This window comes from Talpa occidentalis, unplaced genomic scaffold (genome assembly GCF_014898055.3).
Source record: "Talpa occidentalis isolate TD23 unplaced genomic scaffold, MPIMG_talOcc4v2.1, whole genome shotgun sequence".
Lineage (NCBI taxonomy): Eukaryota > Metazoa > Chordata > Mammalia > Eulipotyphla > Talpidae > Talpa > Talpa occidentalis.
The window spans coordinates 145562670-145585483 of NW_026555331.1; the positions used below are offsets into that span (position 1 = coordinate 145562670).

The 22814-nt window shown below is 44.9% G+C and overlaps 1 protein-coding gene across 1 annotated transcript in view; it reads right to left on the reverse strand.

Annotated features, from left to right (window-relative positions):
• The window catches only part of ZC3HAV1 (zinc finger CCCH-type containing, antiviral 1), a 41944-nt gene that overhangs the window by 7114 nt on the left and 12016 nt on the right, over positions 1 to 22814 (reverse strand). Inside the window, exons 2-10 of the mRNA XM_037514231.2 lie at positions 20791 to 20926; positions 19048 to 19300; positions 12974 to 13900; positions 12401 to 12499; positions 9922 to 10045; positions 7198 to 7369; positions 5267 to 5387; positions 3414 to 3516; positions 49 to 223 (exon numbers count right to left, since the gene is read on the reverse strand). Of these exons, the coding sequence (XP_037370128.1) occupies positions 49 to 223; positions 3414 to 3516; positions 5267 to 5387; positions 7198 to 7369; positions 9922 to 10045; positions 12401 to 12499; positions 12974 to 13900; positions 19048 to 19300; positions 20791 to 20926 (2110 nt within the window). The remainder of the gene's footprint in view (positions 1 to 48; positions 224 to 3413; positions 3517 to 5266; positions 5388 to 7197; positions 7370 to 9921; positions 10046 to 12400; positions 12500 to 12973; positions 13901 to 19047; positions 19301 to 20790; positions 20927 to 22814) is intronic.

A 22814-nucleotide genomic window follows, 5' to 3' on the forward strand; every position in this document is an offset into this window, starting at 1 on the left:
TTTCCCGCCTCTAAACAATTCTTCTGCCAAAAAGTAAAACCCAAGTACCTCAAATCCGCTGGAGGGCGGGAGGCCCATGCTTCTCTGAGGAAAAGGCTCTGATTGAGGAAAAGACTCTGGTTGAGGAAAAGGCTCTGGTTGAGGAAAAGGCTCTGATTGGGTCTTCGGGAGGCCTGTGCTCCTCTGAGGAAGAGGATCTGATTGGATGTTCGCTTGAAAATGGCTACAAATAAAAGTAGGAAATTCTCAGGGCACCCTGTTTCTGCTACCCCTAGGACTTTCTGACTTAACTTGCAACCATTAAGTCAAGGTTTCTCAGAGAATTTATTCTTTGTACTACATTCCTGCATATTTCTGGTGAGTGTACCAGTGATCATGCGTTTCTCTGCATTAATTATTCATGATTTGGTAAATTAATTAAATGTTCCTTCCCTCTTGCTTTAAAATGCAAAAGCATTGATTCCTTTTTATAGTTTTGCTCAGTCTCCAAAGATCCTAATGCATTAGCCTTAAGTGTTTCTTCGAGACTTCTTGTCAAACGATAAACATTTAAATTTTAGGGGTACAGGGAAAGAATTCCACCACTCCTATATGAACTGTATTTCAGGATAACCCTACATGACCCCCTCCATGAACACATACATAGAGGCTTATTGTACAATTCATAATGAAAAATTTAAATTAAGAAAATGCTTTAAGGAAAAAATACTTTTAAGCCATCCTTTCATAAAATGAAAATTATTTTTTTTTTTTTTTTTTTTTTAGAGGCATGTTTTTCTTTATTTATTTGTTTTTGCTTGTTTGTTTGTTTTGTTTATACATGCACTGGGTACAGTCAGAAGCGCGGGAGGGTGAGAGAATTCACCAGAGCCAGAGCGGGGAGCAGAGCAGGCAGAAGGACAGAAGTACACTGCTGAGGGGAGCAGCGGGCGGCAGGAGAGGTCTGCGCGCCATGTGGGACCCTCCTCCGGTGGCCGGGGAGCAGCCGGGGATTGAACCGGCGCCGCAGAGGCCGCGGGCAGCTTCGCAACCCAGCGCTCTACCGCTGCGCCACCGGGGAGGCCCAAATGAAAATTATTTTTGAAGAGAGCTACTGGGCCCCATATTTCTGTACTCCAGGTTCAGATTTCCTCCATATTGGAAAATTGGATTTATGCAGAGTAGAACAGATTAAACCGGTCTGTTGTAAGGTGCCCAGCAGCAGAGAGGCATGCGCTAGTTCACTTTCCTTTTGACTCTTCAGGATAGTGCTCAGCCCATATTCTATCCTAAAATGGGTGTGTCTCTGGATTAGTGGTGACAGGAAGAGCTGACTTCTATAAACCTCCAACTAACATGGGTTTCTCAATGCACTGTATTCATTCACCCACTTAGCTATCTCTTTAGTATAGCTAGATACCTACTCATTATGCAAAACATTTTTTAAAGATTTATTTACTAATGCATACAAGAACTGGGGTGCAGGCCAGAGATGTGGGGGGTGAGAGGATTCACCAGAGACAGAGTGGGGAACAGAACAGGCAGATCTACTGAAAAACACTGCTAAGGGGAGCAGCGGGTAAGTCAGGAGAGGTCTGCTGCACCATGTGGGTAGCTCCCTGGCCAGGGATAGAACTTGTGCTGCAGTGGTTGCGGACAGCTTCACAGGTTGCATCTTAACCCCTGCGCCACCAGGGAGGCCCTTAGCAAAACATTTTTAAGAGCTTTGAGGTGCTGATAATTGTGGTGGGATGGAAGGATTATGCTAGGAGAGAGTCAGAGAAAAATTGTCGTGAGGTGGAATAGGTAAGAGCACAAGGGACGTACAAACTGGAGGGCAAAGGGATGGGGGCTTGGAGGGAGTCACCAGTGGAATCGGTATGGGAGCAAAAGCACTGGAACTGGGGGGTGAAACAGTCTGGATTCATGGGTGATAGAAGCAGAGTTCCCAGAGAAGGGGAAGAGCAAATGGAAAAGCATGAGGCAGTTGTGAAATTACTAAGTCAGAAAATGGATTGAGGGCCTCCCTGGTGGTGCAAGGGGTTAAGCACCACACTATGAAGCAATCCACAGTCTCTGCAGCACGAGTTCGATCCCTGGCAGGCCAGGGAGCTACCCACATGGTGCAGCAGACCTCTCCAGTCTCACCCGCTGCTCCCCTTAGCAGTGTATTTCAGTCAATCTGCCTGTTCTGCTCCCCTCCCCTCTCTGTCTCGGGTGAATCCTCTCACCACCAACCCCCCACACCTCTGGCCTGTACCTCAGTTCTTGTATACATAAATAAATAAATTAAAAAAAAAACCAAATTGTCAAGCTTTAGTCAGAGAACAGTATTTGGGGATGGATGGTTAGTCAGTCAGATAACAAGGATGGGATATATAGCTAGACAAACAGACAAACAGACAGGGTCACTGAGTCTGTTGATATCAGAGGAATAAAAATAAGAGTCACTAACAAAGTACTGAACCCCAATGTGCGGGTCATTTTGAATACCTTTAATGTATTCAATAAGCAACTTTTATGAATTAATACTAAGCCCATTTTATAGACGAGGGGGAAGCAGGATTGTTCATGGAGTAGAGGGAAGAAGCTAAACTAAGGAGATGTAGATCCAGCATCTAGATTCCAGAAAGGATCTGGGAGCCCAAACTGCTCAGGTTTTAAGGCAGAATTGGAACCAACTCCCATTCCTGAGGCCCCGGATTATATTCAGTTTCCATCCTTGGAGTCTCACAAAACATCATTTTCCATATTATACCATGTTTATCCTTGGTCATGAAATGCCTTAATCCGTACAACCAAAAGACCCTCATGAGAACACCTTGATTTTACACCTGCCTTGAAAACTGTTTTACATAATCACACCTCACCCAGGAAAAAAACCACACCAGGTGCATGAACAATGTAGATTTTACTGAATCTCATCAGCAGGCAGAGGGTTACATTGAAAGCCCCACAGCAAAATTTCCTTTGAAAATTCCCTTTAATCAATTTTATCCCCAGAGTCCTTGCTCAAACCACTGCCTCATGCCTTACTCCTCTCCATTTCTTTTCCTGTGTCCCACCCCCTATATTTTCACTAGGCAAAATGAAAGCTACAAAGAACAATCCAAAACAAAGGAACCCCGGCAATCATTCAGGTGCTGATCTCTTAAGCACAACCCACGAATCCAGCCACTCACAGCTGAAGCAGAGGCCCAGATGTTTGAGGGGCTTGCCCAAGAGCCCCAAGAGTCAGAGGAAAGGATAGCTCTCCTACACTCGTGCTTCCAGTCACACTGTAGAGCACCGCAGTAAGATAATGCTAAAGGAAACTGCGGTGTAATGCAAGCAGGAACAATTCATGCTAATGGTCCAGGGGAGTGCGTGATTCGATGAGATGGGCGTGAACAACTCAGAACACCTCCCGACAAGCAGCACTGCAGAACACTTACTCTGATCTACGTTTAATCTGCTCCACATCCGAGTGAGACACAAATGTGGGTCTTCTGATGACCACCCTTTGGGTCCTGGAAGCTGTGTTTGTCTGAATCATCCCTTTAGATGGAAAAAAGAAAACAACCAAGAATCAAGAATTAGTCCTAGAAAGTGATTTATTGTTATTTTCAAAGCTAGTAATACCATAGATGTTCGTGACGGAATTGTACACACATGAATAGAGAAATTCCTTCTGATGGAAGTTACTCATGATAAAATCCAGTGCTTTTCACTGTCCTTTTATAAGATCCAGAAAACAAAGAGGGAAATGAACATTTATTAATCAATCTAATCTCTAATAAAAGTCTGATGGTAAAGAGCAGGGCAGTAAGATAACAAGACATCATCCATTTAAATTCCCCTAAACCAGGCATCAGTGATATGGGTTGAAACATACTAATTATAACTTGAAGGGATTTTTTTCTACATCAAACATGAAAGGTCATTTTCAGCTCATGCGTGTTGTGGAACTAAGGGCAGGCTGCATCCAGACTGAGTTCTTTAAAAAGTTACTAGTTGGGCCTCCCCAGTGGTGCAGTGGTTGAGCACTGGGTTGCAAAGCTGCCCACAGCCTCTGCAGCACCGGTTCGATCCCTGGTCGCCAGGCGAGGGTCCCACATGGCGCGCAGACCTCTCCTGCCACCCGCTGCTCCCCTCAACAGTGTACTCGTCAGTCTGCCTGTTCTGCTCTCCGCTCTGGCTCTGGTGAATTCTCTCACCCTCCCGACTTCTGACTGTACCCAGTGCTTGTATAAATAAATAAATAAATCTTCAAAAAAATAAAATAAAAAGTTACTAGTTATAGCACATTGTTAGCAAAAGTGTCACTGGGCCCATGTACTTTGGAAAACAGGCAGGTTTTTACAAAGTTAAATATACACTGCTAATGTGATCCAGCAATCCACTCCTAGATATTTATCCCCAAAATGAAAACCTGTATTCATACAAAGACTCACATTTGAATGTTTCTAGTAGCATTATTACAATAATCAAAAAAGCAAAACCAATCCAAATATTCATCAACAGATGAATGGATAAACAAACCATAACATAGCCTTACAGCAGAATATTACTCAACAGGGGCTTTCCTGGTGGCTCAGGGGTTAAAGATAGCACTATTAAGCTATCACCAGTCACTGCTGTGGCTTGAGTTCAACCCCCGGCCAGGGAGCTGACCCACATGGCACAGTGGACCTCTCCTGTCTCTTGCCCGCTGCTCCTCTCAGCAGTGTATTTCAATAGATCTGCCTGTTCTGCTCCCCACTCTGTCTCTGGTGAATCCTCTCACCACACCCCCCCCAACTCTAGCCTGTACCCCAGCTCTTGTATGCATAAATAAATAAAATAAAATCTTTTTTAAAAATTTAAGTTATTTTTTAATTTCACCATCCAACAGAAGATTTTTCTCTATTGCTTCTAGTCTTGGTCAACAGACATTCTTTGCTACATCCTATTCATGCACATGAAATTAATTTCATCATCTGAAATGTAACATACAAACAGAAAAGTACAGAAACATAAATTTGGGTTTCCGCCTTTGTCATAGAATAATGTCATAGAATAATGTCAAATTTTGTTTTTACTACTTAGTTTTCATGATCATCATTTTTAACAGCCACCTAGTATTCCACTGAAGTTTAGTGTCTTAATTTTTTAGTCACTCCTCTATTGGGACACGGGCTAGTCCTCTATGTTAGTTGTATTTAACTTACAGATGAGGCTGCCACAAAAATCTGCATGCCCAGTTATTTTTTCCCTTCTGTGTGTGTGTGTGTGTGTGTCAGAGCCCAGCTCCAGACTCGAAACTTACCTTGGAAGCTCAGTTCATAGGTGCTGGAACCTGCCTGAAAAGGCACAACTCCCCTGGGACAGGTCAGAAACAAAGACTCCAGGTATGAAGACTCCACGTCTGCAACTGGATGAATGCTTTCCTAATTAAAAGGAAAAAAGCAAAGATGTCAGGTCTGGCTTTTAAGAAATCTCTACCATTATGTCTTTCTCCTTTGTCCTTTTTTATTGAAATCATGCTGGTTTGCAACACTGCATGATTTAAGTGTATAAATCCACACCCTGTTAGATGTGTGCTGCCACACCACACCCACCATCAAAGCACCCACAGTCCCCATCACAGTCCGCTGGATGTCTCCCTACTTGCCCCACCTCCACGCCACCACCCCACTGGTGGCCTCATTTTATAGTCCGATTTCTACGGTTTATTTTGATTTCGTTTCGTCAGTTCCTTTATTTTGTTCCTTTATGTTTCTTTTTATTTCACTTAACATCATCCTCTCCAGGGCCTCCCCGGTGGCACAGCAGTTGAGCGCCACGCTGCGAAGCTGTCCACAGCCTGTGCAGCGCGGGTTAGATTCCCCACCAGCCAGGGAGATACCCACATGGCAGGGCAGACCTCTCCTGCCTCGCCCGCTGCTCCCTTCAGCAGTGTCTTCGGTCCGTCTGCCTGTTCTGCTCCCCCCTCTGTCTCTGGTGAATTTTCTCACCCTCCCGTGCTTCTGACCTGTCCCCCCGTTCTTGAATAAATAAATAAATCTTTAAAAAAAAATGAAATAGCATCCCCTCCAGTTCCACACTGGTTGTCACAAATACCAAGAGTTCATCTTTTTATTTATAACTGAGTTGTATTTCACAATTTAAACATACAATATCCTCTATATTCTACCACTCTGTCTTATATAATTTTACTTTAGGCATGGGGTTTATTTTTTTTAAGATTTATTTTATTTATGCATACAAGAACTGGGGTACAGGCCAGAGGTGTGGGGGGAGAGAGGATTCACCAGAGAGTGTGGGGAGCAGAGGAAGAGATGGGAGAGGTCTGCTGCACCATGTGGGTAGCTCCCTGGCCTGCCCAGAATCGAACTCGTGCTGCAATGGCTGCCAATTGTTTGATAGAGCTGTCTTTAATACCTGCACCAGCAGGGAGGCCTAAGCATGAGGTTTAAACAGAAATGCATCTGCCTCTAAAACCAGATTATAGGGCCTCCCTGGAGGCACAAGGGGTTAAGATGCAGACTATGAAGCTGCCCACAGCCACTGCAGCACAAGTTCTATCCCCGGCCAGGGAGCTACCCACATGGTGCAGCAGACCTCTCCTTTCTCACCCGCTGCTTCCCTCAGCAGTGTGTTTCAGTCAGTCCACCTGTTCTGTTTCCCACTCTGTCTTTCGTGAACCCTCTCACCCCCCACACCTCTGGCCTGTACCCCAGTTCTTGTATGCATAATAAAACAAATCTTTAAAAATAAAATTAAATTAAAAAATAATTAATGTACACTTTTTTATCATTATAATTGGAATACATACTTGCTAAAAAAAAAATGCAAATGCAGAAATGCACCACTTCCTTTACCAGATCTCTCCCAGGGTAACCACATAGGGGCCAAATGTTGCATTAGTTTTCTCCTAGAACTGAAACATAACCTCCAAATGGGGGCCTCCCTGGTGGCAAAGAGGTTACGACGCAGCACTATTAAGTTATCCACAGCCACCGTAGCACGAATTCGATCCCTGGACGTCCAGGTTGCTACCCACATGGCGCAGCAGACCTCTCCTGACTTACCCGCTGCTCCCCTCAGCAGTGTGTTTCAGTAGATCTGTCTGTTCTGCTCCCCACTCTGTCTCTGGTGAATCCTCTCACCCCCCACACCTCTGGCCTGTACCCCAGTTCTTATATGCATAAATAAATAAATCTTTAAAGAGTCTCCAAATGGAAGAAAGGTACTCACCGCCCCATATTCAACACATTTGCCAGAATCACTCCTCCAGTACCAGATCCACTTTGTGGTGAAGACAGAATTTGTGACTGGTGTGACAGATGAAGGCGTGGAGATACGTCGCATGGGATTAAAATTACAAGTCATTTTCTCAAAATTGATGGTAAAATTTTCAAGAGCAAATCTGAGAGGGAAAAATTTGGAGTTAACAAAACATTTCATGGACTCCGTTTCTTAAAACTTAATCTTCTAGAACAAGAGCACAGAACTTTAGGAGCTGAAAGGGATCTTCATCTTTTCCTTATACAGCTCCAGGTCTTGCAACATAAAAGAAAAAGCAGGGATACGGAGGTGTAACCCACATATTTAATGGTCTCACAAATGTATTCTTCCCTTAAAATATATACCACGATAAAAGTCTGCACAAAATAATTGATTAGCAAGTCTCCCTGGTGGCCTAGGGGTTAAGTCTTTGCACTGTCATTGCCATGGCCTGAGTTTACTCCAAGCCAGGGAGCTACCCACATGGCACAGCAGACCTCTCCTGTCTCCCCACTGCTCCCCTCAGCAGTGTATTTCAGTAGATCTGCCTATTCTGCTCCCCACTCTGTCTCTGGTAAATCCTCTCACCCTTGGTCCCCCACCACCATATCTCTGGCCTGCACTGCAGTTCTTCTATGCAAAAACAAATAAAACTTAAAAAAAAAAATAATTGCCTCAATATTCAAAAACTCAGTTTGGTTTTTTCAATTATTTAGTGTTAACTAAATAGTTATCCAAATGTGGTCAGAGACCTTTTAGGGAGCCAGTGAGGTCAAAGTTATTTTCATAATAATGTCAAGACATTATTTGCCTTCTTCACTTTCATACTCTCACAAGGACACAATGAGCGGGTTTTCCCAAAGACTACGTAATAAGTAATTTCATGACAGATTGGGGAGATTTCCCAAAATATCAAACAATGTCATTCTTTTCAATGAATGATTTTGCTTTTGAAAAGTTACTTGTATAGCTATACATAAAGACATAAAAATATATAAACATAGTTCTAGAAAACATTATTCATGTTAACAATGAGCTTATAATTGTTATCTTTGAAATGAGTCATTAACATTTCGATTTCTTGGTTTTGATCTTTTTAGTATATTAAATATTGGTAGCTATAATCCACATATGCAGAAGTTTCTGGGGATTCTCAGTTTGTTTAAGTTCTCCGAGGTGTCAGAGGCCACGAAGGTTGAGAATGGCTGAGCTAAAAAACGGATTTCCTAGAGACCAGCGGCTCTCAACTAGGCAAGATTTTGCCCCCTTGGGGCAAATGTTTGAAGACATTTTTGGTTATTACAACTGGCATCTCATGGAGAGAGACCAGGAATGTTGCTAAACAGCCTACCCCCCCAAAAAATACTTATTTGGTCCCACAATGCCAAGGTAGCAAAGCCCAGCCTCAGATGGCAGAGGGGGTGTTGGGGAGAGGCACCCAGTAGCAAGAAAACAGCTGATGCCACCCTCTAGTGGCCAAATGCAGAAACACAGAATTGCCACCAAAAATTCAGATGATGAAATGAACATAATTTCCCCCAAACAATTTCCTTACAAAAGTAGGATGCATCTTATAAATAAGGCCATGTGTGGTATGGACCCAATCCACTTGGGTCCTGGACAGGAGGAGAAATGTATGGTAATGTCTTTGATAACTCCAAGAGAGAAAAAATAGCCAACAAGAAGGTATAAAATGCCAAACCAGACAACCAAATTTTACACTAGAACTATATGAAATGACTCAAATCAGCTGTTTAAGTATTTTTTTAAAGATTTATTATTTTATTTATTTATGCATACAAGAGCTGGGGTGTAGGCCAGAGGTGCAGGGAGGTGAGAGGATTCACCAGTGACAGAGTGGGGAACAGAACAGGCAGACTGACGAAATACACTTCTGAGGGGAGCAGTGGGCAAGAAAGAAGAGGTCTGCCTCGCCACGTGAGATTCTCGAAGGCCGGCCTGGATCGAACCTGCGCTGCAAGGCTGCGGGCAGATTCACAGTGCGGCGCTCAACCACCTGCACCACCAGGGAGGCCCTGTTTTAAGTATTTTTAATTTGTCCTAGGATGCTCTGATAGAAATACAAATTGACCTGCATGTCGTGTTTTTCTGCAGGACACATGGATAAATATTAACTAAACAATCATGTCACTGTTTATTTTACCTGAGTAGACAAATACTCCCAGAATGCCTAGTACTAGCCAGGCTCTAAGCAACTTCCAGTCTTTCCAGCTTGTTTTTCCTTCATTAACTCAGCAGGCATTTGCCACTTTTATCTCAAAAGTTAGCTCAAGGCCTCCCTGGTGATGCAAGGGGTTAAGCACTGCACTATGAAGCAATCTGCAGCCCCTGCAACATGAGTTCGATCCCCAGCCGGCCAGGGAGCAACTCACATGGCACAGCAGACCTCTCCTGTCTAGCCCGCTGCTCCCCTCAGCAGTGTATTTTGGTCAAATCTGCCTGTTCGGTTCCCCACTCTGTCTCTGGTGAATCCTCTCAACCCCACCCCCCCACCCCCCGCATCTCTGGCCTGTATCCCAGCTCTTATATGCATAAATAACTAAATCTTTAAAAAAAAAAAGATTAAAAAAAGAGTTAGCTCATACTTAAATGGGAATCTGAAGGAAAATTAAGATTAGCCTTCCTTTGATGATGTGGTGGACCTCAGCAGACAGAGTCCAGCCAGCAACTTACACGATGATTTGGGGATCACAGTAAGCCTTCTCAATAGTCTCCATGGGCTGGAGGTTGGTCCAGGTGCCACCGGTGAAACTCTGCCACAGGTAGGGCAGGTGGAAGTGAACATTCTTGCAACTTTCTACAAAGACAGAAAGGAAATCTTGAGGGTCTGATGGTTGGCGGGGGTCAAACCAATACAACCATGTTCACTGCTGACTCCCCCATCAAGGCCAGCCCCATAGCCCACCAGACCTGCAAGCCAGCACATTTCCATCTACACCTTTGCTCAAGACGCCCTCACCTGTACTGCCCCAATCCTGTATCTCCAGGTTTCTCTGTTATCCATAGAGACTCATCAAAAACAAAACTTCCTGGGGCCTCCCTGGCAGTACAAGGGGTTAAGTCTCAGCACTATGAAGCTATCAGCAGCCACTGCAGCACGAGTTCGGTCTCTGGCCAGGGAGCTGACCCACATGGCGCAGCAGACCTGTTCTGTCTCCCCACTGCTCCCCTCAGCAGTGTATTTCAGTGGATCCACCTGTTCTGCTCCCCGCTCTGTCTCTGGTGAATCCTCTTACCACCCCCTCACACCTCTGGCTGACACTCCAGCTCCTGCATAAATAAATAAAATAAATCTTAAAAAAAATAGAGCAGGTGTAGGCAGCACAAAGAAACCCACAGAGCGACACTACTGGAGCTATGACTGACTCAAGAGTAGAGAAACACTGGTTATAGGCCATACCTCACATTATAATGGCTGCTGTTAAAAAAACAAGTGTTGGCAAGGATACGCGGGAAGTGAGACCCTTGTGCATTGCTAATGAGAATGTAAAAAGTACAGCTGCTATGGAAAAACATGTGGCAGCTCCTCAAAAAATTAAACTTAGAATCACCTTATAATCCAGCAATTGTGCTTCTGTATATACATATATATATATATATATATCCACCCAAGAGAACTGAAACCCAGATCTCAAGCAGGTATTTATACACTCATGTTCATAGCAGCATTACTGATAGTAAGTAAAGGTAAAACAGAAGCAACCCAAGCGGCCATCAACAGAAGAACGGATGAACAGAATGTGGTACATAGCAGCGTGGTGGAAAATTTGTAGCCATTCAATAGCTCTTCATAGTCCCCTCCCACTCCCCGGCAGCCACCATTCTGGGTTCAGTTTCTATGAAAACATCTACCCTATGGCCTCCTATGAGTGCGATCACATGCTGTTTGTCTTTTTGTGAGGCAGGCTTAGTTCACTTAGCATAAGGTCCTTAAGATTCATCCATGCGGTAGCCTGAGCACTCATTTCCTTTCTCTTCAAGGCTGAATAATATTCCACCACATCCCAATATTCCCCATTCTGTCCCAAGCACAGCACATGGGAAATCAACATAAAGCAGGTCTAGGCAGCACGGGGAACCCACAGTGTGACACCACTACAGGGGGCCTGTGAGGTGGCCGGAGGGACAGTGAGTGGTTTGGCCCCGTGACAGGAACTGTGAAGCACAGGCTGAGAGCCCACAGAGGAGACAATGTCCAGAAGAGCCAATGCCAAAATCACCACCAACAATGAGCTTTGAAATGTGTCCCAGGACACTTTCATTTTATGCATTTGTTTGTTTGCTTCCAGTATGTGAAAGATACTTGATGAATCATTTCATCTACAACTGAATTGCAGAAGGAGAAAGCTCAATGCTGTGCCGCAGCAAATCACAGGGAGGGGGGGTTTAGGATCAAACCCAACACAGCAACTTGTGCATGGGAGGCCTCCAGTTTCCACGTCTGTGGAATGGGTTTATAATAGAAGCTACTAGGTCACTCTGGTGGCACAGGGGTTAAAGCCTCAGCACTATCAAGCAATCACCAGCCACTGCAGCACAAGTTCGATCCCCGGCCAGAGAGCTCCCCTCATGGTGCAGCAGACCTCTCCTATCTCCCTGCTGCTCCCCTCAGCAGTGTATTTCAGTAGATGTGCCTGTTCTGCTCCCAACTCTGTCTCTGGTAAATCCTCTCATCCCTCACCCCCCCAACCTCTGTTCTTATATGCATAAATAAATAAAATAAATATATTTTTTAAAGATTTATTTATTTATACAAGCACTGGGTACAGTCAGAAGCGCGGGAGGGTGAGAGACTTCACCAGAGCCAGAGCAGGCAGCAGAACAGGCAGAATGACCGAAGTACACTGCTGAGGGGAGCAGCAGGTGGCAGGAGAGGTCTGTGCACCGTGTGGGACCATTGCCTGGTGGCCGGGGATCGAACCGGCGTTGCAGAGGCTGTGGGCAGCTTCGCAACCCAGCGCTCAACTGCTGTGCCACTAGGGAGGCCCTAAAATAAATACTTTTTAAAAAATCATAGAAGCTACCTCTAGGGCTGATGCGAAGTTTAAAGAAGATAGATGTGAGATTCTTTATCATTGTGCCTGACTTCTAGAAAATGTCGCTATCACTATGACTAAAGTCTCTGCTTCTAGAATGTCTTTAGGTTACTCACGAAGTTGACAACCCTTGTACAGATGGTCAAGGCAAATTTCCTTTGTGCCACGATCGTCCATCCTGGAAGATGCGGCACTTCTAACGTCATCTATAGAATCTGTAAAACAAAGAGGAGGCACAGATGCCAATCTCATGTTTCCATCAAAAACCAAGATACCCAGTGACTCTGGGAAAGAATATGAGAATCTGGAGTCATAGTCAAGAAAATCCCAGTGACTCACGGTGGGCGTGAGAATCACGTAACAGGTGTGTCGATTTCTTAAACTGGAGCTGAAACTTCCCTTTCTCAACAAACAGAGCCACTTAACTCATTCGCTTCTACTGGTTGGTCTTTCACTTGCCGTTCCCGCCCCTTCCCCCAAACCCTCTACTTCTAAGCCCTTAACTGGCAAGAAACGTCCAAAGGGGAACCACAGCCGCATCTACTCGGCTGCAGACACAAAACACAGGCCCCCTTCGTTCTTCTGTGACTCATGCAGAGCACAGCCCGGGGTAACCCCCCGCTTCTATGCTCTCTGGCAGAGTTAACGAGACTTGGGCATGGTTCTGAGCCTGGTCCCCTACACTGTACCTCTGTAGCTCAAAGGTGGTGCTGTGGGCTGAACCGGGGTTCCCAGGTTCTGGCTGCCAAAGTGTACCGCATCTTTATCCACTCTGGTTGCTGAGAATAAGCCAAAAGCATCGGATTTATCTCCGCAAGAAGCTTCCTCCGTAACTTTCCTAGAGCCGTTGTGGACAGACCTACTAACGCCAAGTGTCTCCGCGCCAGGTTGCCTGTTCACGAACGCCACTGCTGGTGGGTCGGTGTCATCTGGGATTCTGCCAGTGATCTCAGTACTCTGAGTCCAGGCTTTTATTGTCTTGTTAATGATTTTGTCTCGGTAATTTAAAGATCCTGTGGAAATTCTCTTTGTGGCCATTTCCTCCTGGGCATCATTGAACAGAGAGAAGTTCTGGCTCTCTGGATTCCCTCTTGTGCCCTCATGCTCCCGGGACATGCTCTTCTGGATGGGTCCGGCTGCAGGTGTTTGTGGAGAACCAGAAGCGCTGAAGGCTGCCTGGCTTGGAGGAAATGAAGCCTCTCTCCCTGTGCCTTGGCCATTCGGCCAGGAGGGGAGGCACTTCCAGTTGGAAGCCGGGGTTGGGCTAGACAACTCTTGATAAGCGTTTTTTGCATTTCCAGAAAAGACATTCTCTGATTTGCCATTCTCTGACAATCTCTGACTTTCTTCCGCTTGACTTTTTCTTACAGGACTGGCTGGCTCTGACGAAATGGAGGCCGAATCATTGCTCTTCAGATGCACAAACTGGTGGGCGAGGTCCTCCACGGACACATCATCCAGGGGAGAGCTGCGGTCACTCTGTTCTGGACTGGATGCCCTGGACCTCTGAGCAGAAGTTGAGGTCGATGGAAAGAATTCTTGACTTCTGTGAAATGGCGGGTTTCGGCTCCTGTTTCTGCCTCGAGACGCCACACCTCTGGGGTGTGAGGGAGGAGCTAGGACAAGAAAAACAATGACAGAGTTAACATGCCTGCATGCTCACCCTGCTCCTCTTCAGTTTCTCCAGGTTTGTATCCAAATTCTATCAAATTCTTTGTCTGTAAAAGGTGTGCAAAAATCTCAGGAAAGGGATTAATGGCAATAAAGGAATCCTGCTCTCCTGCTGGGCCAACAGAAAAGCCATCCACAGCCTAAGCTGGGGTGTCAGACCTGGCTCTTCCTGGCTTCTCTACTGCGAATCAGATGTATCCCCAAGCTCTGAGGTTGGGCTGTCCACTTACCCCCAGTTCGGATCAACATTGGCCAGTATGGTGAAGGGAGAGTACAAACCAGGGAGAATTTCCAAAAAATCATTCTGATTTTGTCAATTTTAAGATATAGGCATGCCCAGTGATTAAGGATGCATACTACTCGAACCGAAAATGGGGCCTCCCAGGTGGTGCAAGAGGTTGAGCACAGTACTGTGAAGCTGTCTGTAGCCACTACAACACGAGTTCAATCCCCAGCTGGCCAGGGAGCTAACCCACATGGCACAGCAGACCTTTCCTATCTTACCAGCTGCTCCCCTCAGCAGTGTATTCAATAAATCTGCCTGTTCTGTTCCCCGCTTTGTCTCTGGTGAATCCTCTCACCTCCCACACCTCTGGTCTGTACCCCAGTTCTTGTATGCACAAATAAATAAATCTTTTTTAAAAAAAAAGTGGAGGCCTCCCCTGGTGGTGCAGTGGTTGAGCGCTGGGCTGCGCAGCTGCCTGTAGCCTCTGCAGCATCAATTCAATCCCCAGTCCCTGACGAGGGTCCCACATGGTGCACAGACCCCTCCTGCCACGCCCTCAGCAGTGTATTTCGTCAGTCTGCCTGTTCTGTTCCCCGCTCTGGCTCTGGTGAATTCTCTCACCCTCCTGCACTTCTGACTGTACCCAGTGCTTGTACAAATAAATAAATAAATCTTTAAAAAAAAAATTTTTTTAAATTTTTAAAAAAGTGAATCTCCGGGCCTCCCCGGTGGCACAGTGGTTGAGCGCTGGGTTGCGAAGCTGCCCGTAGCCTCTGCAGCGCCGGTTCGATCCCTGGCTGCTCCCCGGCCACCGGAGGAGGGTCCCACATGGCGCACAGACCTCTCCTGCCGCCCCGCCCGCTGCTCCCCTCAGCAGTGTACTTCGGTCCTTCTGCCTGCTCTGCTCCCCACTCTGGCTCTGGTGAATTCTCTCACCCTCCCACGCTTCTGACTGTACCCAGTGCATGTATAAATAAAATAAATAAATCTTTAAAAAAAAAAGTGAATCTCCAGTCTAAAGATGTGACTTCCTTCACTCTAGAAATTTTCCCAGAATTCTTCATCTACCCCAAATGCCCAAGGTTAAGTGAATAATATCAGAAAGAATTAGTCTCTCTCTAAAAATTTGATGAGTCAAATCTGCTGGGAAGCAGAGAGCAGGCAGTGAGTGAGTGTGTGTTTGTGAGTGTGCGTGGAGTGAGTATATGTGATGTTTACATGTAGTGTGTGCTGTGCTGGATGTCTGCGCTTGCACAAGATGTGCGTTAACAGGTGCATGTGTGGTGTGTGTGCAAGGTGCATAAATACATAATGTGTATTTGTTGTGTGAGGTGTGGTACAGGCGGTGTGCATCAGTGTGAGGTATGAAGGAGTGTTGGTGTGAACTCAAGCATGGGTGACACATGTTGATTCCTGGATGTGTGTGATACCATGTGACATGTGATGTTTGTGCATGAGTGGCACTGCACGTGGCATGTGTTTGTGTTTGCCATTTAAGGGTGTGTGAGTTGTGCTATCGTGTGTGGAGGCAGAGGTCTCTTCTCTTTCAAATCTAGGAAACAGCAGGAATACAGTAAAATATTTCTCCTCCTGTTAACAAAATAGTTAACTAAGTAGGTTAACTAGAAGTGATGATAAAGATTTTTCTCACATACAATAAATTCATATTGGGAAACTATATCAAAAACCATCCCTCCAGATGTTTCCCTGTTCAGAGAGCATTGTGGGTGAAGAAAAAAAAATTAGCTATGGAATCGGAATGCATGAAGGCTTGAAAACATGACTCTTATTTAATCATGGTATTTTCCCCCAATGTTCTAAAAATAGTTTCAGGCTGCTCGCGATAAAATGTCACTTAAAATTTCCTAGCCTCAGTTCCTCTTTCATTAAGTAAGGCTAATAATATAGCCTCCTTTCTTCATGGTTTTGCTGTAAAGAACAAAGATGGGAATTTTTTAGGTGAAAAATCCCTTGAAAACCACAAAGCATTTCCTCAAACACGAGGAGGCATAGTTATATATTAACTCTTACAGAATCTCATTTATGTATTTACTTTATAAAACTCATCTCTTCTAAATCTACTTCATAAAGACATTAAAAGCTGCAAGTATTAATACAATACCATTAAACAATGTGAAAAAGCTAAAGGAATAGAACAGATCACCTCTCACCCATTATGATGACTATTATCTACCAAAAAAAAAAAAGCCCAAAACCAGAAAATAATCTTGTGGTGAGGAGGTAGAGAAGCTGGAACCTCTGTGCACTGCCAGTGCAAATATGAAATTGTGCAGCTACTATGGATAATAGCACGGCAGTTTCTCAAAAAATTAAATATAGGAGCTTCCCTGATGGCGTAGGGGTTAAGTCTCAGCACTATCACACTATCACCTCTGTGACCTGAGTTCAATTCCTGGCCAGGGAGCTGACCCACATGTCTCAGCAGACCTCTCCTGTCTCACCCTCTGCTCCCCTCAGTAGTATATTTCAGTCAGGCCACCTATTCTGCTCCCCACTATGTCTCTGGTGAATCCTCTCACCCCCTGCACCTCTGGTCTACACCCCACCCCAGTTCTTCTATGCATAAATAAATAAATAAATCTTTTTTTTTTTTTTTAAAAATTAAACATAGAATGACATGATGCAGCCATTCCACTTTGGGGTCCATACCCAAAAGAATTGCAAGCTGGACTTAATGTCATTGAACTGCATACTTGAGCATAATGAACATGGTCAGAGATATTTGTACACCCATATTCATAGCAGCATTCTTTACAGTAGCCAAAAAGAAGTTGTATCACAAGTGTTCATCAACAGATGAGCAAAATGTGGCCAATACATAAAACAGAGTATTATTTAGCTTAAAAAGTAAAGAGATTCTAACAAAAGCTACAACCTGGATGGACTGTGAGGCCATTATGTTCTGTGAAATTAGCCCATCACAAAGAGATAAAGATGTATGATCCTGCCTAAAAGCCACCTAGATCTGTCAAGTTCACAGAAGCAGAAAATAGAAGGGGGATTACCAGGGAGGGAGCCATGGGGAGTTGATGCACTAGGTGAAGGTTTTTCAGTTTTGCTAGATGAAAAGAGATGTTGGTTGCAAAAAAAAATGTGAGCACATTCAGTGCTATTGAACATTTAAAAAGGGTTAAGATGATACATTTTATGTTATATGTATTTATCACAATTAAACACATTTATACATATATGTGAAAGAATATATACATATTCTTTTTTTCAATATATATAGAAAAGAAAAGTGAGTGGCAGCTAGGAAGGGCTTAGAGGAAGAGCAACTGGGGAGTCAGCATTTCATGGGGACAGAGTTTCAGTTGGGGAAGATGAGAAAGTTCTGGAAGAGGGATGGTGGTGATGGTTGTACAACAATGCCAATGTACTTAATGTCCCTGAACTACACTTGACAATAGTGAAAATAGTCAATTTAAAAATAAAAATAAAGGGGCCTCCCCGGTGGCGCAGCGGTTGAGCGCTGGGTTGCGAGGCTGCCCGCGGCCTCTGCGGCGCCGGTTCGATCCCCGGCTGCTCCCCAGCCACCGGAGGAGGGTCCCACATGGTGCGCAGACCTCTCCTGCCGCCCGCTGCTCCCCTCAGCAGTGTACTTCGGTCCTTCTGCCTGCTCTGCTCCCCGCTCTGGCTCTGGTGAATTCTCTCACCCTCCCGCGCTTCTGACTGTACCCAGTGCTTGTATAAACAAAACAAGCAGACAAATAAATAAATGGAACATGCCTCTATTAAAAAAAAAATAAATAAAAAAATAAAAATAAAAATAAAAACTCTTAAAGGGGGCCTCCCTGGTGGCCCTGGGGTTAAAGACACAATGCTATCAAGCTATTGCCAGCCACAGCAGCATGAGTTCGATACCTGGCCAGGGAGTTAACCCACATGGTGCAGCAGACCTCTCCTGTCTCGCCCACTGCTCTCCTCAGCAGTGTATTTCAGTCTGCCTGTTCTGCTCAATACTCTGCCTCTGGTGACTCCTCTCACCCCCTGCACCTCTGGCCTACATCCCAGTTCTTGCATGCATAAATAAATAAATTAAATTAAATTAAAATAAATCTTTAAAAAAGTCTTAAAGAAGCAAGACTAAAGACTACAAATCAAATTTAGCATTGGTGCTGAATTTCCTGTTTCAGCTGCATTGTGCTGATGTAAGAGAACGGCCTGTTCTGAGAACACAAGTGTGAAGTCTGATGACGTGGAAAGCTGTAACCACAAAAACATTACGTGTGTGTGGTCACAAGAGAATTGTGACTAAATGTTAAGGTCTTGTGTTTTCCTCTTAAAAAAGTTTTATCAGTTTTTAGAAAAATGGTAAACTTTTTTTTTAATCTGGGGGGGGTGGGATAGTGCTTAGCCTGAAAATCAGACTGTATTAATCACATATATACTATGATGATAATTATGGAAAAACTGCATTTGCAAATGACCATGTCCCTTTTTTTTTTTTTTTTAAGATTTATTTATTTATTTATACAAGCACTGGGTACAGTCAGAAGCGCAGGAGGGTGAGAGAATTCACCAGCACCAGAGCGGGGAGCAGAACAGGCAGAGTGATGACGTACATTGCTGAGGGGAGCAGCGGGTGCAGCAGGAGAGGTCTGCACACACCATGTGGGACCCTTGCCGGTGGCTGGGGACCAAACCGGCGCTGCAGAGGCTGCGGGCAGCTTCGCAGGCCAGCACTCAACCGCTGCGCCACTGGGGTGGCCCATGCAAATGACTATGTTCTAAAAGGGAAAATAACGGGAGTTTTATGTAGTATGGTAGAGCCCTTTAGGTAAAAACTTTTCCTTTTTTCCCATTTCTGCTTGGCCTATCAATTTCAAAAGTAGAAAGATTTACCTCTCCAGCCCGAGGGCTTCCTGCGGAGGTGCTTGCTGTTGCAAATGTCCTGGATGTTCTGGACCACTTCCGGATTCAGGCCATGTTCCCGCATGATGTCCAGCACCCTTCTGTCCATCAGGTTATGGGACCTGAGGCAGTTGGGGAAACCACAGTTGCCTCGAGTGAAGTGTTCACAGATGTGGAGCCTTTCACAGGGTGGCTGCTGGGCACAGATCTGTCTTCGGCCTTCTCCTTTATAACTTTTGCATATCTACAGGATGGAGAAGCAATAGCCACATGCAAAACACCTTCCTGGAACTGCCACACAGTCATTAAAGCAATATGAAGGATACAAAAATTTGGAAGCAGAGATACACCAAAGGGGGGGAAATGCACACGGATGCCACAATCTCTGGTGAGTTGAGCAGTTCCCCGCTATTGCAAAGTAGCTCGCACCTGCTTGGTATGATTTTATAGGTGATTTTGGGGTTCTGGGAATGCTCAATATTTTTTTCTATATATATTAGTGTTAAAAGCATTCCCAGATGCCAAAAATAACCCACCAAATAGAAACAGTCTACTTTCTTGATAGCAGGCGGAACCTGTATCGAACTGATGATTTATTTGGAGGCAAAAGAGGGCTGAAGACTAACTAAAAGAAACTGATAAATTTCATCACCCTTCAGAAGAATCAAAATAAGATGGTTAGCTACCAATGACAAGACCCAAAGTGAACCCCATATTATAAAAGTCCAGGGCCTCCCTGGTGGCTCAGGAGTTAAAGTCTCAGTGCTATCAAACTATCGCCAACCATTACAACGTGAGTTCAATCCCCAGCCAGGGAGCTGACCCATATGGAGCAGCAGACCCCTCCTGTCTCACCGATGGTCCCCTCAGCAGTGTATTTCAGTAGATCTGCCTCATCTGCTCCTCACTCTGTCTCTATTGAATCACCCCCATCTCCGTACCTCTGGCCTAACCCCCAGCTCTTGTATGCATAAATAAATCTTAAAAATAAAATAAAATAAGTCCAAAGTGGGAAGCTTTATTTTATTTTTAAATAAAATAAAAATAAAGAGACTTAAAGAAGCAGGACCGAAGACTATAAATCAAATTTAGCATTAGTGCTGAATTTCCTGTTTCAGCTCGATTGTGGTGATGTAAGAGAACGGCCTGTTCTGAGGCTACAGGTGTGAAGTCTGATGACGTCTGTATACACTGAAGGCTGTAACCACAAAAACATTATATGCGTGTGGCCTATACATACATACACCTCAAGATGGGCCCATGGGATATAGTTTGATGACCCCTAGTCTAGACAATAAAGTGATAGAAAAATAAAATTATATGCTACATGAGCCACTACATTTTGGGGTATCTTTGTTACAATAACTTAACCTAGACCTGTAACCAATAAACCCTCTCGTCTTCCAAAATCTTGATTCAAAGCCCACCTCCTCCAGGGATCCACCCTGATATGAAGCATCCATTAGGCCTGCTGCTGTGTATTCAGATCACACTTGCTCACACAGGGTTCCCTACAGCCTAAAGGAGGGGAACTCCAGATTCAAATTCTTATAAAATCTCAAATAGGAAGGAAATTACTAGGATCTCTTAGGTCACTTAGCAACAGCCTTGACTGCCATCTGAAGAACCTGGCCCTGACTTTTGAGTTTTTCCTACTCCCACGCCAACACTTCCATAACACAACACTGCCTATTATATTCCCCCTGCTTTTTAAACTAAGGCATCATGACTTACCTCAGGCATAAAGAAAGGGTCACTTTGGACGAGAAGCACTGCTAATTCCTCTTTGTTAAGTCCAACGAGCTCATGATCTTTCAGGATTTTTAAGTTCTTTTCTGAGAGAATGTCATGAGAATATTTGCATAAATTTCTGAAAGAAAATATAAGTATCATCAGTGTTGCCATTTCACAGAAGAAAAAGACATCAGGGAAATAAGCCAACGAATATCAGTGCCCGTTTCCTTTGGTAACTAATACAGGTTGGTCCTGCTTAAAGAACACTTTAAAAAGATCAACCGATGAAACAGCTAGAAACAGGGGGAAGAGAAATCTGTATTTTTTTCCACAAATTACACACAGGTTGCAACTTTTCTCTGCAGGGACAGGCATAAGGGTGCCAGTAAGCAGGGGAGTAGCGGGGAGACAGGATGTGTGTGGGGTGGGCCTCCCTGGTGGCACAGGGGTTAAGTCTCGGCACTGTGAAGTGATCCACAGCCTCTGCAGCACAAGTCAGATCCCCGGCCAGGGAGCTACCCACATGGCGCAGCAGACCTCTCCTGCCTTACCTGCTACTCTGCTCAGCAGTGTATTTCAGTCAACCCACCTGTTCTGCTCCCCACTCTGTCTCTGGTGAATCCTCTCACCACCCTCTACCCCGCACCTCTGGCCTGTACCCCAGTTCTTGTATGCACAAATAAATAAATCTTTAAAAAAATGTAATTATTGTCATTATTATTTTTCATTTATTTGTCACTAGTAAACAGAAGTGCAAATGACTGCAAAATCATCTTAATGAAATTGATCTTTTAATGTAAATATCTAGGTAAAAGTTATTCTCTAAAAAATTGATCTTTAAGTCACTTCTTCAAATGTCAATACCCGTAAGTCATTTCTGAAACCCTCTGGAGTTGACTTAGATCTAGCTGTGGAACCTCATAATTAAGAAAAATCACAGAATCAACAATCTAGTCAGTTACCACGCAAGCCCTTGAAGTCCAAACAGCCCTCCCAAGCCCCTAGCTTCATGGCAAAGTCAAGGGCAGCTGGTGACCATCTCTGTCCCAGCCATTTTCCTAGGTGGGTCTTCTTGCTTTCTCCACTCAGTGTCCCTGGCTTCTAAGGTGTTTCTGGAACTCCCTGATAAAACTGACTTCAGTTTTCTGCTTGTTTGGGGGTTCAATATGTGGTTTCAGATAACAACTCCCTAGGGGAGCTCTTGGCAGCTGGGATAGGACTCCACCGTATCACTCCCCAACCTCCATGGAAGGGATGCACTGAAGAGATTAGAGTGGGGCGGACCCAGCTGTGGTAAGGGCCCAGCCTCCGACGCCATGCAGAAATCCCCTCCCTTACAGCATCACCAGACAGGTGTGAGCCTATTTTCCCCCATGATCTGAGCGACCATTGCCAGGAATGTGCTCTTATTATGGGGTTGAAACCAACCTCATGAAACACCCAAACAAGGAGGTATTGACAACAGATAGTCGGAAGGAATGAAGAACTTTGCTTCTGTTTGCTCCAGTCCAGATATCCTAAACTTAGAGCTAAGACTGTGACTCCTCCCCTGAGAGTAAGTGAGGCTCAGATGTGAGGACAAAGACCCTTTCCAAGTCACAGAGAGATGCACAATTGTCATGTCTGGTCCTAACCCGGTCCTACCCCAGGAGGAGTGTGGCATCTCCAAGGTCCCAGAGCTCGCATTTCCTCTAAATCACCAAAGGCTGACCAGCCTACAGTGGGCTCCTCTGCCTGGACAACCCTGTGTCCAGGTCTTTCGAAGCCCATGTCACACCTGGAAAACAAATCCACCTAGTGGGCCTCCCTGGTGGCTTAGGGGTTAAGTCTCAGCACTATCACCACTGCAGCCTGAGTTCGATCCCCAGCCAGGGAGCTGACCCACATGGCACAGCAGACCTCTCCTGTCTCCCCTCTGCTCCCCTCAGCAGTGTATTTCAGTGGATCTGCCCGTTCTGTGCCCGCACTCTGTGTCTGGTGAATCCTCTCACCCCCACCCCACTTCTAACCTACACCCCAGCTCT